The sequence below is a fragment of the Callorhinchus milii genome, unplaced genomic scaffold (genome assembly GCF_018977255.1).
Source record: "Callorhinchus milii isolate IMCB2004 unplaced genomic scaffold, IMCB_Cmil_1.0 Scaffold75, whole genome shotgun sequence".
NCBI lineage: Eukaryota > Metazoa > Chordata > Chondrichthyes > Chimaeriformes > Callorhinchidae > Callorhinchus > Callorhinchus milii.
Window position 1 is genome coordinate 172,690 of NW_024704816.1, and position 11,908 is coordinate 184,597.

Sequence of the window (11,908 nt, forward strand, 5' to 3'; positions counted from 1 at the left end):
GGGCATCGCCTACCCACGGGTTGTGTGGCGTCAGGGTGAGAAGTGGAGGGTGGGGGGAGGGGTCCGGGGATGGGGGGGCTGCTGCTGCAGCGCTCAGCAAGGGGTCGTGCTTGGTGCACCACTGCCAATTCTTTATTGCATCGATCTGTCTCATTCTTTGTCTCTGCTTCTATTTCCTTGCGCCCGAGTATGCACCGCTACTTGTGGTTCCCTCTCTGTATTCATTGGAGAGCCACATCCAAACCACTAAATCTTCTTGTTTCTTGTGTGAAGCCCTCTCCAATATTTTATTTGATTTCTGCAAAAGGGCTGCTGCCATGACTGTGGAATGGTTGTCACGATTGACTTAAAATGTCGCGGTTCGATCTCCCAGCCTGGCCTTGAAAACATTGACCAGGATTCTTACAATTCCCTGTTTTTGTCCACCCACAGTCCATCAGTGGGTCGCGTGCAATGGGCTAAATGGCGAGTACTCCCACCTCTTTCAAGACATATGGTCAGTGTGGAAAAGTTGGCCAAAACATACCCACCGGATCGGCACTCTAGACCTCCCTCTAGTGGGGGTTCTTTCACCAGCAGTTGCATGAGCAAGTAATTGCAGGGCTGCACCATTAACCTCACGTGCACAACAATAATCTGGTTTACGTCCATTTCAGAACTCCTTGATCCAGACCCCAACATCCCAGTGCTGCAGGCTCAGTGCTCTGCATCGGTGTTACCATTACGCCGTTGCTCCTCTGCAACCCCGTGCCACCCGTTGCCGCGTGTAACGTCGCTGCGCCCTGTGCACCGCACGTGTCCCCAGCCCCTGCCGCTGCTCCGCCGGGACACCGGCTTGATGCTGACGATGTCTCAGGCGCAGGCCGCCTGCCTCCTGGCCAACGCCTTCTTCTGCACGTTCCCCCGGAGCAACGCCACCGGAACCCGGAGCGAGGACTCTGCCTGCCCCGACATCAACGTCAACAGGTGCAGCAGCAGCAGCCCATCACTGTGCATTACACACCGAACACCGTGTGTCATGCAGTACACACACACAGATGCAATGCTCTCTCTACGTGTAATAATCCTTCTGAGACGGCTTCGGAATCGGTCCTCTTTATTTTCACTTCCACAATACACTTTACTCACACACTCTCTGTTGCTGGCAGACAACAGAGAGCGGGCTGACTTCACACCAGTTCCCACCGCGCACGTGGCACCCAGAGCCCCCGTACGCGCGTGGCTCTGTTCGTTCCCCAGTCTGCTCCCGATCGTTCTCTCTCACTCTCTCTTAATCCTTCCATCACGTGGTCCCCCCAGCCAATCCTCCATGGACAGCCTTGACCATTCTCGATGGTTCCCTGTCAATCCCGGGACCACGCCTCTCATCCGGCTCCCCATTAGCTGGGGCCCCGAATGGCTAGGCCAATCACTCCTGATGACATGCCGTGATCACGCCGGGGTCATGCTCCCTATCTCAACCCTTATTGGCTACAAAGCAGGACCGGCAAGCCAATCCCCACGTGAACCCTCTATGGCTGTTATTACATATGTAGAGTATTTCTTGCTGTATATGTAGCGTCGGAAATGCAAAGCACACACCACCTGTAGTTGCGGGCACGAGTCGACAGGGGGTGCCACCCTGAGTTAGAGAGAGAACCGGGAGCGTTGAGAGGCCGAGTTCCCCCGCCCGACCCCAGGTGAGGGGTTTGGGGGTTATTCCAGAGCCACCTCTACTGTGTGGTGGACCGGCTACCACACAGCAGCACGAGTCGGAGGAGTGAACGGATGGTTCTCCCTATGCGGGCCAGACTCCCTCGCTTCCTCTTCTCCTCCTGCATCATCACCTGATCCTCTTTCCTTGTCATCTCTTTCTCCACCATCTTCTCCACCAATGTCTCCTCCACCTGCACCACCATCTCATCCTCCTGCTCCTTCGTCCATACCTCCTCTGTCTCCCCCCTCATCTCCTCTTCTTCCTGCACCACCAGCTCTTGCACCAGGGTCTCCTCCTCCTGCACCACCAGCTCCTCCACCAAGGTCTCCTCCTCCTGCACCACCAGCTCCTCCACCAAGTTCTTCTCCTCCTGCACCACCAGCTCCTCCACCAGGGTCTCCTCCTTCTGCACCACCAGCTCCTCCACCAGGGTCTCCTCCTCCTGCACCACCAGCTCCTCCAACAGGGTCTCCTCCTCCTGCACCACCAGCTCCTCCACCAGGATCTCCTCCTCCTGCACCACCAGCTCCTCCACCAGGGTCTCCTCCTCCTGCACCAACAGCTCCTCCACCGGAGTCTCCTCTTCCTCCACAACAACCGTCAGCCATTTAGGCCTGGGCAAGCGCGGAGGATGGGGGCAGCGCCGCCTCCGCTCTGTAAAGAGATGCGCACGACACCGTTCCAACTTCCTGCTACAGCAGAGATTGCACTCCCCCCCCCACCATCAGTTAACCCTGGGGAGGCATGGGGGTGCTGTGATCCCCCATAGCCCCACCCCTCGGAGAGGATTCTTATAAAAGGCGGGGAGCCAGAGGGCTCGAGGCCAATGTGTGAGAAGCTTACCATTGAAGACTGAAGACCGGCAGAACAGGCCCTGGAACTCCCCTGGCTCGCTGTCCTTGTCAGGGCCGAGCAGGGCAAGTGGCGCGGCCCCAAGAGCTCCAGGACCGCTGCTCTTGTAAGAGCACGGCCTGGTTAGCTGGGTGCCGGGATCCGTGCTTGACCAGGGCCGGATCAGATAGCCTCCCCTAGCACTCATAGCGGAGGACTGGGAATAGGAGAAGTCAGGGGATAGTACTAGGGGTGTTTCCCATTGAGTACGGGTGAAGGCGCCGTTACCCCTTCAAGTAATGTTACCGCCTTTTGGTTAAATAAAAGAGTGTGCCTCAACTACGTCGTCTGTCTCCCTGATAACTCACTACACTTGTATAAGTGTAGTGTATCGTGTCGTGTATAGTGGAGTGGGTAGGTTAAACGTTGAGTTTTATAAGGGCACCACGGGGTGACCAGCCCCTCCACACCCAGCCCCACCCCTCCCACCCAGCCCCACCCTCCCCACCCAGCCCCTTCCCTCCTCCCCCAGCCCCTCCCCACCCTCCCCCAGCCCCTCCCCACCCTCCCCTCTCCACCCAGCCCCACCCCTCCCACCCCCACCCTCCCCTCCCCATGCACGACAGACAAATAATCCCTGGTGGGCAGTGTGGAACCTGTTGTTCCTACCGGTATAAAAGTGGGAAATATCTGAACCGGTCCTGGGCCTCCCCTTGGTCGACTCAACCTCAAATGGGTACCTGATGCAGTGTGTACACATCACCACGAGGGAGACAAATGCGGCTGGGCGTGGTGTTGGCCACCCACTCCCCTGTGTACTGTGCCAGTCCTCATTAGGCGCTCACTAACACCACTTGCCTCAAAAATCTGTTAAAGCTATGAGGGGGATCTTTGTCTTTGTACAGTGGCATTGGCTACATATAAACTGATGCTTTGAACGGAGTTTATAATACAGCACGGCCTATGTGTAACGCATCATATACCGTGTACACAACACCATGAAAGTGTGTGCCGTATAATACAGAGTAAAGGAGCATAGCCTGTGCACGTACTGCAGCGTTACTTTGAACTGAAACGTGGCATGGCCGTTATGTGTAGAACAGCATTTCTTGTGTATATGTAGTGGGTTCCCACGGAGACTGGAGACGTAGCTTAGAGGCAACACGGTTTATTTAAATCTTATAACATAAGCCCCTTTTACTCCCACTACTTGGGGAGGTATGGCCTCCGGGCTAACGTGCCCTATCACTGGGGCTACGGGCTCTGAGTCCTCCGACTAAGGGTGGCCTAGGGGAGGCTATGCTGACCCGACCCAGCCAAGGTGCGGGTCTCGACCACTGGTCCGTGCTCGGCCCCGCCGCTTAAAAGGACGTCGTGTCCCAGGGTCCCGGGGTCCCAGGGTCCCAGCCTAGCCGGTCTTCAGTCTTCAGAGCACTGCCTCAGGCCGTCCTGGAGTCCGTCTTTTATACCCACCTCGGGGACTCTCCACCCCCGGAAGAGGAGATGAGGGGGGAGACAGAGGAGGTATGGACGAAGGAGCAGGAAGATGAGATGGTGGTGCAGGTGGAGGAGACATTGGTGGAGAAGATGGTGGAGAAAGAGATGACAAGGAAAGAGGATCAGGTGATGATGATGCAGGAGGAGAAGAGGAAGCGAGGGAGTCTGGCCCGCATAGGGAGAACCATCCGTTCACTCCTCCGACGCGTGCTGCTGTGTGGTGGCCGGTCAACCACACAGTAGAGGTGGTGGTGGTTACGGATCGTTGTGAACCACAACCACTATCACCATACCCACCACACACACCCTGCACCCATTCACCCCCCTGTGATACCCACCACCCACCGCACACCGCACACCACACACACCCTGCACCCACCCACCCCATGATCCCACCCCCACCACATTCCACACAAAGGGTTAGGGGTTTAGAGGGTTAGGGATTTATAAAGTTAAGGGTTTAGAGGTTTCAGGTTATTTCAGGGATAAGGGGTTTAGAGGTTTAGGGATTTCGAGGGTTATAGGGTTTAGGGGTTGAGGGGATTCGAGAGTTAGGGGTTTAGAGGGTTAGGTGTTTAGAGGATTAGGCTATTTGGGGTACGGGGTTTTAGAGGGTTAGGGTTTTCAGGGTAAAGGGGTTTAAGGGTAAAAAAGTTTAGATGGTAAAGGGGTTTAAAGGGTTAGGGGTTTATAGGGTTTTGGGTTTACAGTGAGGGAAAAAAGTATTTGATCCCCTGATGATTTTGTATGTTTGCCCACTGACAAAGAAATGATCAGTCTATAATTTTAATGGTAGGTTTATTTGAACAGTGAAAGACAAAATAACAACAAAATCCAGAAAAACGCACGTCATAAATGTTATAACTTCATTTGCATTTTAATAATGGAAATAAGTATTTGACCCCTCTGCAAAACATGACTTAGTGCTTGGTAGCAAAATCCTTGTTGGCAATCAGAGGTCAGACGTTTCTTGTAGTTGGCCACCAGGTTTGCACACATCTCAGGAGGGATTTTGTCCCACTCCTATTTGCAGATATTCTCCAAGTCATTAAGGTTTCAAGGCTGACGTTTGGCAACTCAAACCTTCTGCTCCCTCCACAGATTTTCTATGGGATTAATGTTTGGAGACTGGATAGGCCAGTCCAGGACCTTAATGTGCTTCTTCTTGAGCCACTCCTTTGTTGCCTTGGCCGTGTGTTTTGGGTCACTGTCATGCTGGAATACCCATCCACGACCCATTTTCAATGCCCTGGCTGAGGGAAGGAGGTTCTCACCCAATATTTGACGGGACATGGCCCCGTCCATCGTCCCTTTGATGCGGTGAAGTTGTCCTGTCCCCTTAGCAGAAAAACACCCCCAAAGAATAATGTTTCCACCTCCATGTTTGACGGTGGGGATGGTGTTCTTGGGGTCATAGGCAGCATTCCTCCTCCTCCAAACATGGCGAGGAGTTGAGTTGATGCCAAAGAACTCCATTTTCGTCTCATCTGACCACAGCACCTTCACCCAGTTGTCCTCTGAATCATTCAGATGTTCATTGGCAAACTTCAGACGGGCATGTATATATGCTTTCTTGAGCAGGGGGACCTTGCGGGCGCTGCAGGATTTCAGTCCTTCACGGCATAGTGTGTTACCAACTGTTTTCTTGATGACTATGGTCCTAGCTGCCTTGAGATCATTGACAAGATCCTCCTGTGTAATTCTGGGCTGATTTCCTCACCGTTCTCCACGAGGTGAGATCTTGCATGGAGCCCCAGGCCAAGGGAGATTGACAGTTATTTTGTGTTTCTTCCATTTGCGAATAATCGCACCAACTGTTGTCACCTTCTCACCAAGCTGCTTGGCGATGGTCTTGTAGCCCATTCCAGCCTTGTGTAGGTCTACAATCTTGTCCCTGACATCCTTGGAGAGCTCTTTGGTCTTGGCCTTGGTGGAGAGTTTGGAATCTGATTGATTGATTGCTTCTGTGAACAGGTGTCTTTTATACAGGTAACAAGCTGAGATTAGGAGCACTCCCTTTAAGAGTGTGCTCCTAATCTCAGCTCGTTACCTGTATAAAAGACACCTGGGAGCCAGAAATCTTTCTGATTGAGAGGGGGTCAAATACTTATTTCCCTCATTAAATGCAAATCAAGCTATAACATTTTTGACATGCGTTTTTCTGGATTTTGTTGTTGTTATTCTGTCTCTCACTGTTCAAATAAACCTATTAAAATTATAGACTGATCATTTCTTTGTCAGTGGGCAAACGTACAAAATCAGCAGGGGATCAAATACTTTTTTTTTCCTCACTGTAAGGGTTTAGGTTAAGGGTTCAGTGGGTTAGAGGTTTGGGGGTTTATGGGTTAGGATTTTAGAGGGTGATGGGTTTAGACCGTTATGGTTTTAAGGGTAAAGGGGTTTTGAGGGTTGGGTTTTAGAGGGTTACAGTTTAGAAGGATATGGGTTTAAAGGATTCTCGGTTTAGAGAATTAGGTGTTTAGATATTTTATGGGGTTTATTGTTAAAGGGGTAGTGGTTTAGAGGGTTAGGAGTTTATAAGGTTTAGGGGTTTAGAGGTATCGGGGTTTCAAGGGTTAGTGATTTACAGTGTTAGGGGTTTAGTGGTTTGAGAGTTGAGGGTTTAACACCTAGACTTTCACAACTAATATTGTCCATAATAAAGTTTTTTTTTGGGTTAGTCTCCAACACTAAATGGCACTTTTTGTTGATGTGACAAATTTTACTAATTGACTGTTTCGGGTGGTGGTTGGTTTAACGACATGTTTATATTTACATAATCTAACAAAAAAAAACCTTTATGGGTTTAGAGGGTTCCGGGTGTAGTGGATTATGTGTTTAGAGGGTTAGCATTTTAGGGGCATAGGTGTTTTAAGGGTTAGGCTTCTAGAGGGTTCGTTCTTTAGAGGGTTGGGGTTTAAATGTGTTAGGATTAGGTTACAGATTTAGGTTTTTAGAACGTTAGGGTTTTGAGGGTTAGGATTTTAGAGGTTGAGGATTTAGGAGGTTATGAGTTCAGAGGGTTAGGGGTCTAGAGGGTTAGTTCTTTAGAGGGTAGTGGTTTAGATTGGTTGGTATTTAGAATGTTAGGGATTTAGGGTTTTAGAAGGTTAGGGTTTCAAGGATTAGAGGGTTAGGGATTCAGAGGGTTTAGAGGGTTTGGTTTTTAATGGCTTAGACGGTTAGGGTTAAAAGAATAAGGGGTTTAGAGAGTGAGGGTTTTGGTGGGTTAGGGTTTTAACGGTAAAGGGGTTGAGGGTTAGGGGTATAGGAATTTAGAGGGTTAGGGGTTGAGATGGTTAGAGTTTTGGGGGTTTAGAGGTTAAGCTTTTAGAGGGCGAGGGGTTTAAAGATTAGGGTTGTAAGGGTAAAGGGGTTGAGAGGGTTAGCGGTTTAGATGGTTATGGATTTAGATAGTTAGGGGTTTAGAGGGTTTTAATTGTTCGAGGTTTAGTGGTTAAGGTCTCTGTGCGAGTCCAACATGTTTGTATGAGTCTATGGTAAGATAAAAAGAGTTCAGTTTAATTAGTATATTTCGAAACAATTTGTTTACCTTTCCTGTGATGTTTTTGTATTGTATATTTGTTGTTATTTTCTGACCCACCCGATTGGACGTCTGTGAAAACAGATCGTTATAGCTCATCAGATTCATCCAGTATAAATAAATATTCAAATTAAAAATCTATTGATCTCTGTGTGCGAATCTATGGATTTCTGTGTGAGTTTTTGGGCCTTTGAGTGTATGGATCTCTGTGTGAGGCTATGGGTCTCTGTGCATGTCTATCAGTCTCTGTGAGTATGGGGTCGCTGTGTGAGTCTGAGTGTTTGTAGGAATGTATGGGTCTCTGTTGGGGTCTATGGGTTTCTGGGTATGGTTGTTTGTGCGAGTCTTACATGCACAAATTTAACTTAAAAAGGCCATTGAGGGTTGCGGAATTCAAGTTGAATATTAAGTTCCTCGCAGTGCAAGCCAGCTCTCTAGTCGTGTCATTAAACATCCCCTTTAATTCTTTATAATAATAAAATAGACTTACTCCAGGAAAACCACACTGAGTCACAGTCGGGTCCTGAATAGTTTTTTTTTTAAGTTTTCGACGAATGAATGATGAGTTCTTACACAAGTGGGGGAAACCGGAGCACCTGGAAAAAACCCGTGGGGCAGCACTTTAAACCGTATAGGCAAAGATGGCGATTATCCCACTTTCTGTACTGCCTTCTCCTGGCCAGCCAGCCAGGAGAAGGCACCTGGATGCCCACGGGAAGGGGGTTTCACAACATTCACTGTGTGATCCACTCACCCTTGCTGCCTTCCACTGCTGGATCACAGGCTTGCAACACCACCGCCTGGCGAATAATAGTAATAATTAAAAGTTTTATAGCGAGCACAAGAACGACTCAGAGGCATGAGGAACCACAGCCGTGCAGGAAGGAAGCCACGTGGTGAGCCAGTACCAACAATTGTCCAAGCTCTGCGGTCCTCTATGGAGGCATTATGCGCTAATTAATGACGAGTGTTTATACCAGTGGGGGAAACCGGAGTACCCGGAGAAAACCCATGCGTGCGAGGGTGAAACACTCTATCCCTGTACAGGTGAAGATGGCGATTAGTCCACTTGCTCTACTGCCTTCTCCTGGCGAGTCAGGTTATGGCACCTCGACACCCACGGGAAGGGGATTTGCCAACATCATTGTGCGGTGATTCACCAGCCCTCGCTACCTTCCACAGTGCTGGATTAGAGACGTGCAGTACCAACACCAGGTGGATGATAACAATAATAATAACTTTCTACTTCTAACTTGATAACAATAGGCGAAAAATAACAACAGGCAAATGATAACGACAGGCGAATGAGAACAGTAATTATTATTTCCACTTAGAACTTGATAACAATAATTATTTCTACTTTTAACATAATAACAATTATTTCTATACTGATAACGTGATTACAACAATAATAACAATTTCTACTTTAACTTAATAACAGGCGAATGATAACAGGCAAATGATAAAAACAGGCTCCACAAATCTGGCTGTTGCCTAATGAAGCTAGTTGTAATTACTGGCGAAACGTCGTACTCAGATTGTAAATGTTGTGGCTTGACTCTCCAACACACCGTGAGTTGTACTAGTTACAAATTGGCATGTTCTGCGTACGTGACAACCCTTACTAGTTGGCTGTGTCGGGTGGTGGTGGGTTTTAACGACACATTTATATATTTATGCGATCTAACCCAAAAAAGAAACCTCTTATTATTAGGTTTTTTCGGTAAAGTCACGTAGGTAAAACATTAAAATTAATAAAAGTAAAATAAATAAAAAATCACGACGTTTCGGAGGCAACACAAGCTTCCGTCTTCAGGTGGAACCGTCACAGCCACGACAGCTGTATCAAGTAAATGAGAAATTGCAGGAGCTACCACTCCGTTTATATAATGGTTGGAGAGGGGGGGGAAGGGCCAAGTACAGCACACTTTTTAAATTCTTTATATTAAGTTCGCTTGCTTGCGTGCTTGCTTGCTTGCTTAGGACCGTGCAAATCTTTCGGTCGTTTTTTATTAAATCCTTTATATTAAGTTCGCTTGCTTGCGTGCTTGCTTGCTTGCTTAGGACCGTGCAAATCTTTCGGTCGTTTTTTAACCCACTTCCCATGATCCAATCGAGCTGACATTTTCCACACAGACTCGTTGTGCCAGACAATTAATGTTCGTGAAAAAAAATTCCCAAAATTTTACACTTTTTAGGCAAAAAAATAATATTTTACATATATTCAAAAGAACTCATTCTTGGCTTTGGCTGAACGTCACAGTATAAGAGCCCAGAGCGTAACCCCTCCACAGGCCGTGGCGGAGTAGCGCAGTTGGTAGCGCCCTCGCTTCCCATGCCAAAGGTCGCGGGATCGATCCCCGCGTCCTCCACAGGCGAATATATTTTTAAATCCTTTATATTAAGTTCGCTGCCACACATATAAAGGATTTATAGTGAAAAACTTTGTTTTTACGGGTTATACTTATTATTAATATGGTAAGGTGAGGCTTAAGAGGGTGAGCCTTTGTTATGGAGAGGTACGGTTTGTGACTCAACCTGTGACAAGGAGACAACAACTAAACATGGTAAACCTGTAATAGTTGTCTGTCAAATAAGATTGGCCAAATAAGTGTAGTTAAATCTTTTTTGCATGGTTAATCACATCTTTCCAATGATTACTCAGTTTGTAACCATCATCACGGTTGAAATTATGTCTGTGTTTGTATATTTGTATGGCTTCGTGTACAAACCTTTGATGGTAGCCAGGAGGTTTGCAGAGAACCTTGGTCTCGGAAAAGACAATTTCATGAGAGCCCACCGAGTTGTAGCAATGATCGGCAACGGCCGAAGAATCAGTTCTGCCGTGTTTCAGATCTGACTTGTGCTCGTGGACACGATCAGAAACATGACGTTTCGTTTCTCCAATGTAGCAATCACCACAAATGCAACTCAATTTGTAAACTCCAGGATAATGTAAGTCAGGAACGACATCCTTCACAGATGGAATCAGATCACGGATTTTATGCACTTCACTGAATCGGACTTGGATCTTATGTTTGTTTAGAATTTTGGAGATCTTTTTGGTCACGCCTGCTATGTATGGTAACGTGATAGTTTTGGTCGGAGTTTCATGTGGCTGTTTCTGTGTGGTGGGAGAAACAGCTTGGCGGATAGTGCGGTCAGAGTATCCGTTCATCCTGAGGGCCCGATGTACATGTCTTAATTCACCGGCCAGGTGGTGTTGGTCAGAAATGCCATGGGCTCTGTGGTATAGCGTTTTGATGAGAGAATTCTTTTGAGATGGGTGGTGGTGGGAATCCGGTTTCAAGTAGGAATCTGTGTGGATGGCTTTCCTGTAGACAGAATGTCCCAAGGATCCGTCAGGCCTCCTCTCAAACAGAATATCCAAGAATGGTAGTTTACCGTCTTTCTCCACTTCCATGGTGAATCTGATGGATGGGTGTCTAGAATTGATGTGGTCCAAGAAGTGGTTCAATGCTGGGAGGCCATGTGGCCAGATGACGAAAGTGTCATCCACATACCTCTTCCACAGAGAAGGACGCTGGGTGGATGTATGGATGGCGTCTGATTCAAACTTTTCCATGAACATGTTGGCTATAACTGGTGACAAGGGGGAGCCCATAGGGGTACCCTCATTCTGTTTGTAGAAGGTGCCATTCCGGGTAAAATAGGTGTTGGTGAGGCAATGCCTAACCAGCGCAGGTACATCAGAATTCAATCCATGTTGGACTAAGTCCTCAATTATTGTTAGGGTGTCCGGTACTGGGACTTTGGTGAACAAAGATACTACATCAAAGCTGACGAGGATGTCATCAGGAGATAGTACCATGTCCTTAACCATAGAGACTAATTGGGTTGAGTTGAGTACTGCCGAAGAGGTCTTGCCTGTGAAGGGGAGCAGAGTATCTGATAGAAAACGGGCTAGTTTGTACGTAGGAGAGTTTATCGTCGACACGATGGGTCGTAGCGGGGTGCCTTCTTTATGGATTTTGGGAAGACCATAGAGTCTGGGAGGTCTAGCCGCCGATGGTTTTAGAGGGACGTTTGCTTGGATCGATTAGGGAAGTCGAACTCGTGATGATACTGTTGGTTTTTGTCGTTAGGCTTTTAGTGGGATCGTTTTTAATTTTGGAGTAACTCCCATCATTAAGGTCCAGGATTTTGTTGTTGTATGAATCTTTATCCATGATGACCGTGCCCTTGTCTGCCGAGAGGATGACTATATCATCTCTCTTTTTTAGGTCCGCGAGTTCAGAGCGTTCGTTTTTGCTGATGTTACTAGTGGGTTTCGTAGCATTCTTAAGAATAGTAGCTATTTCAGCTCTTGCTACATCTGC

At 48.0% G+C, this 11,908-nt stretch overlaps 1 protein-coding gene across 1 annotated transcript; it reads right to left on the bottom strand.

Moving 5' to 3' along the window:
* Positions 1 to 10,101: 10,101 nt before the first annotated feature.
* On the bottom strand, positions 10,102 to 11,758 carry LOC121851625. Its single transcript, XM_042345692.1, has 3 exons — positions 11,710 to 11,758; positions 10,779 to 11,618; positions 10,102 to 10,106 (listed from the first exon to the last, which is right to left on the bottom strand). The coding sequence occupies exons 1-3, from the start codon at positions 11,756 to 11,758 to the stop codon at positions 10,102 to 10,104; spliced, it is 894 nt and encodes a 297-aa protein (XP_042201626.1).
* Positions 11,759 to 11,908: the final 150 nt, after the last annotated feature.

Coding starts and splice junctions, on each gene's coding strand:
- LOC121851625 (XM_042345692.1), bottom strand. CDS start 11,758: ATGGATAAAGATTCATACAACAACAAAATCCTGGACCTTAATGATGGG. Junction 11,619..11,709: donor CCTGGACCTTAATGATGGGA/GTTACTCCAAAA, acceptor AATCGATCCAAG/CAAACGTCCCTCTAAAACCA.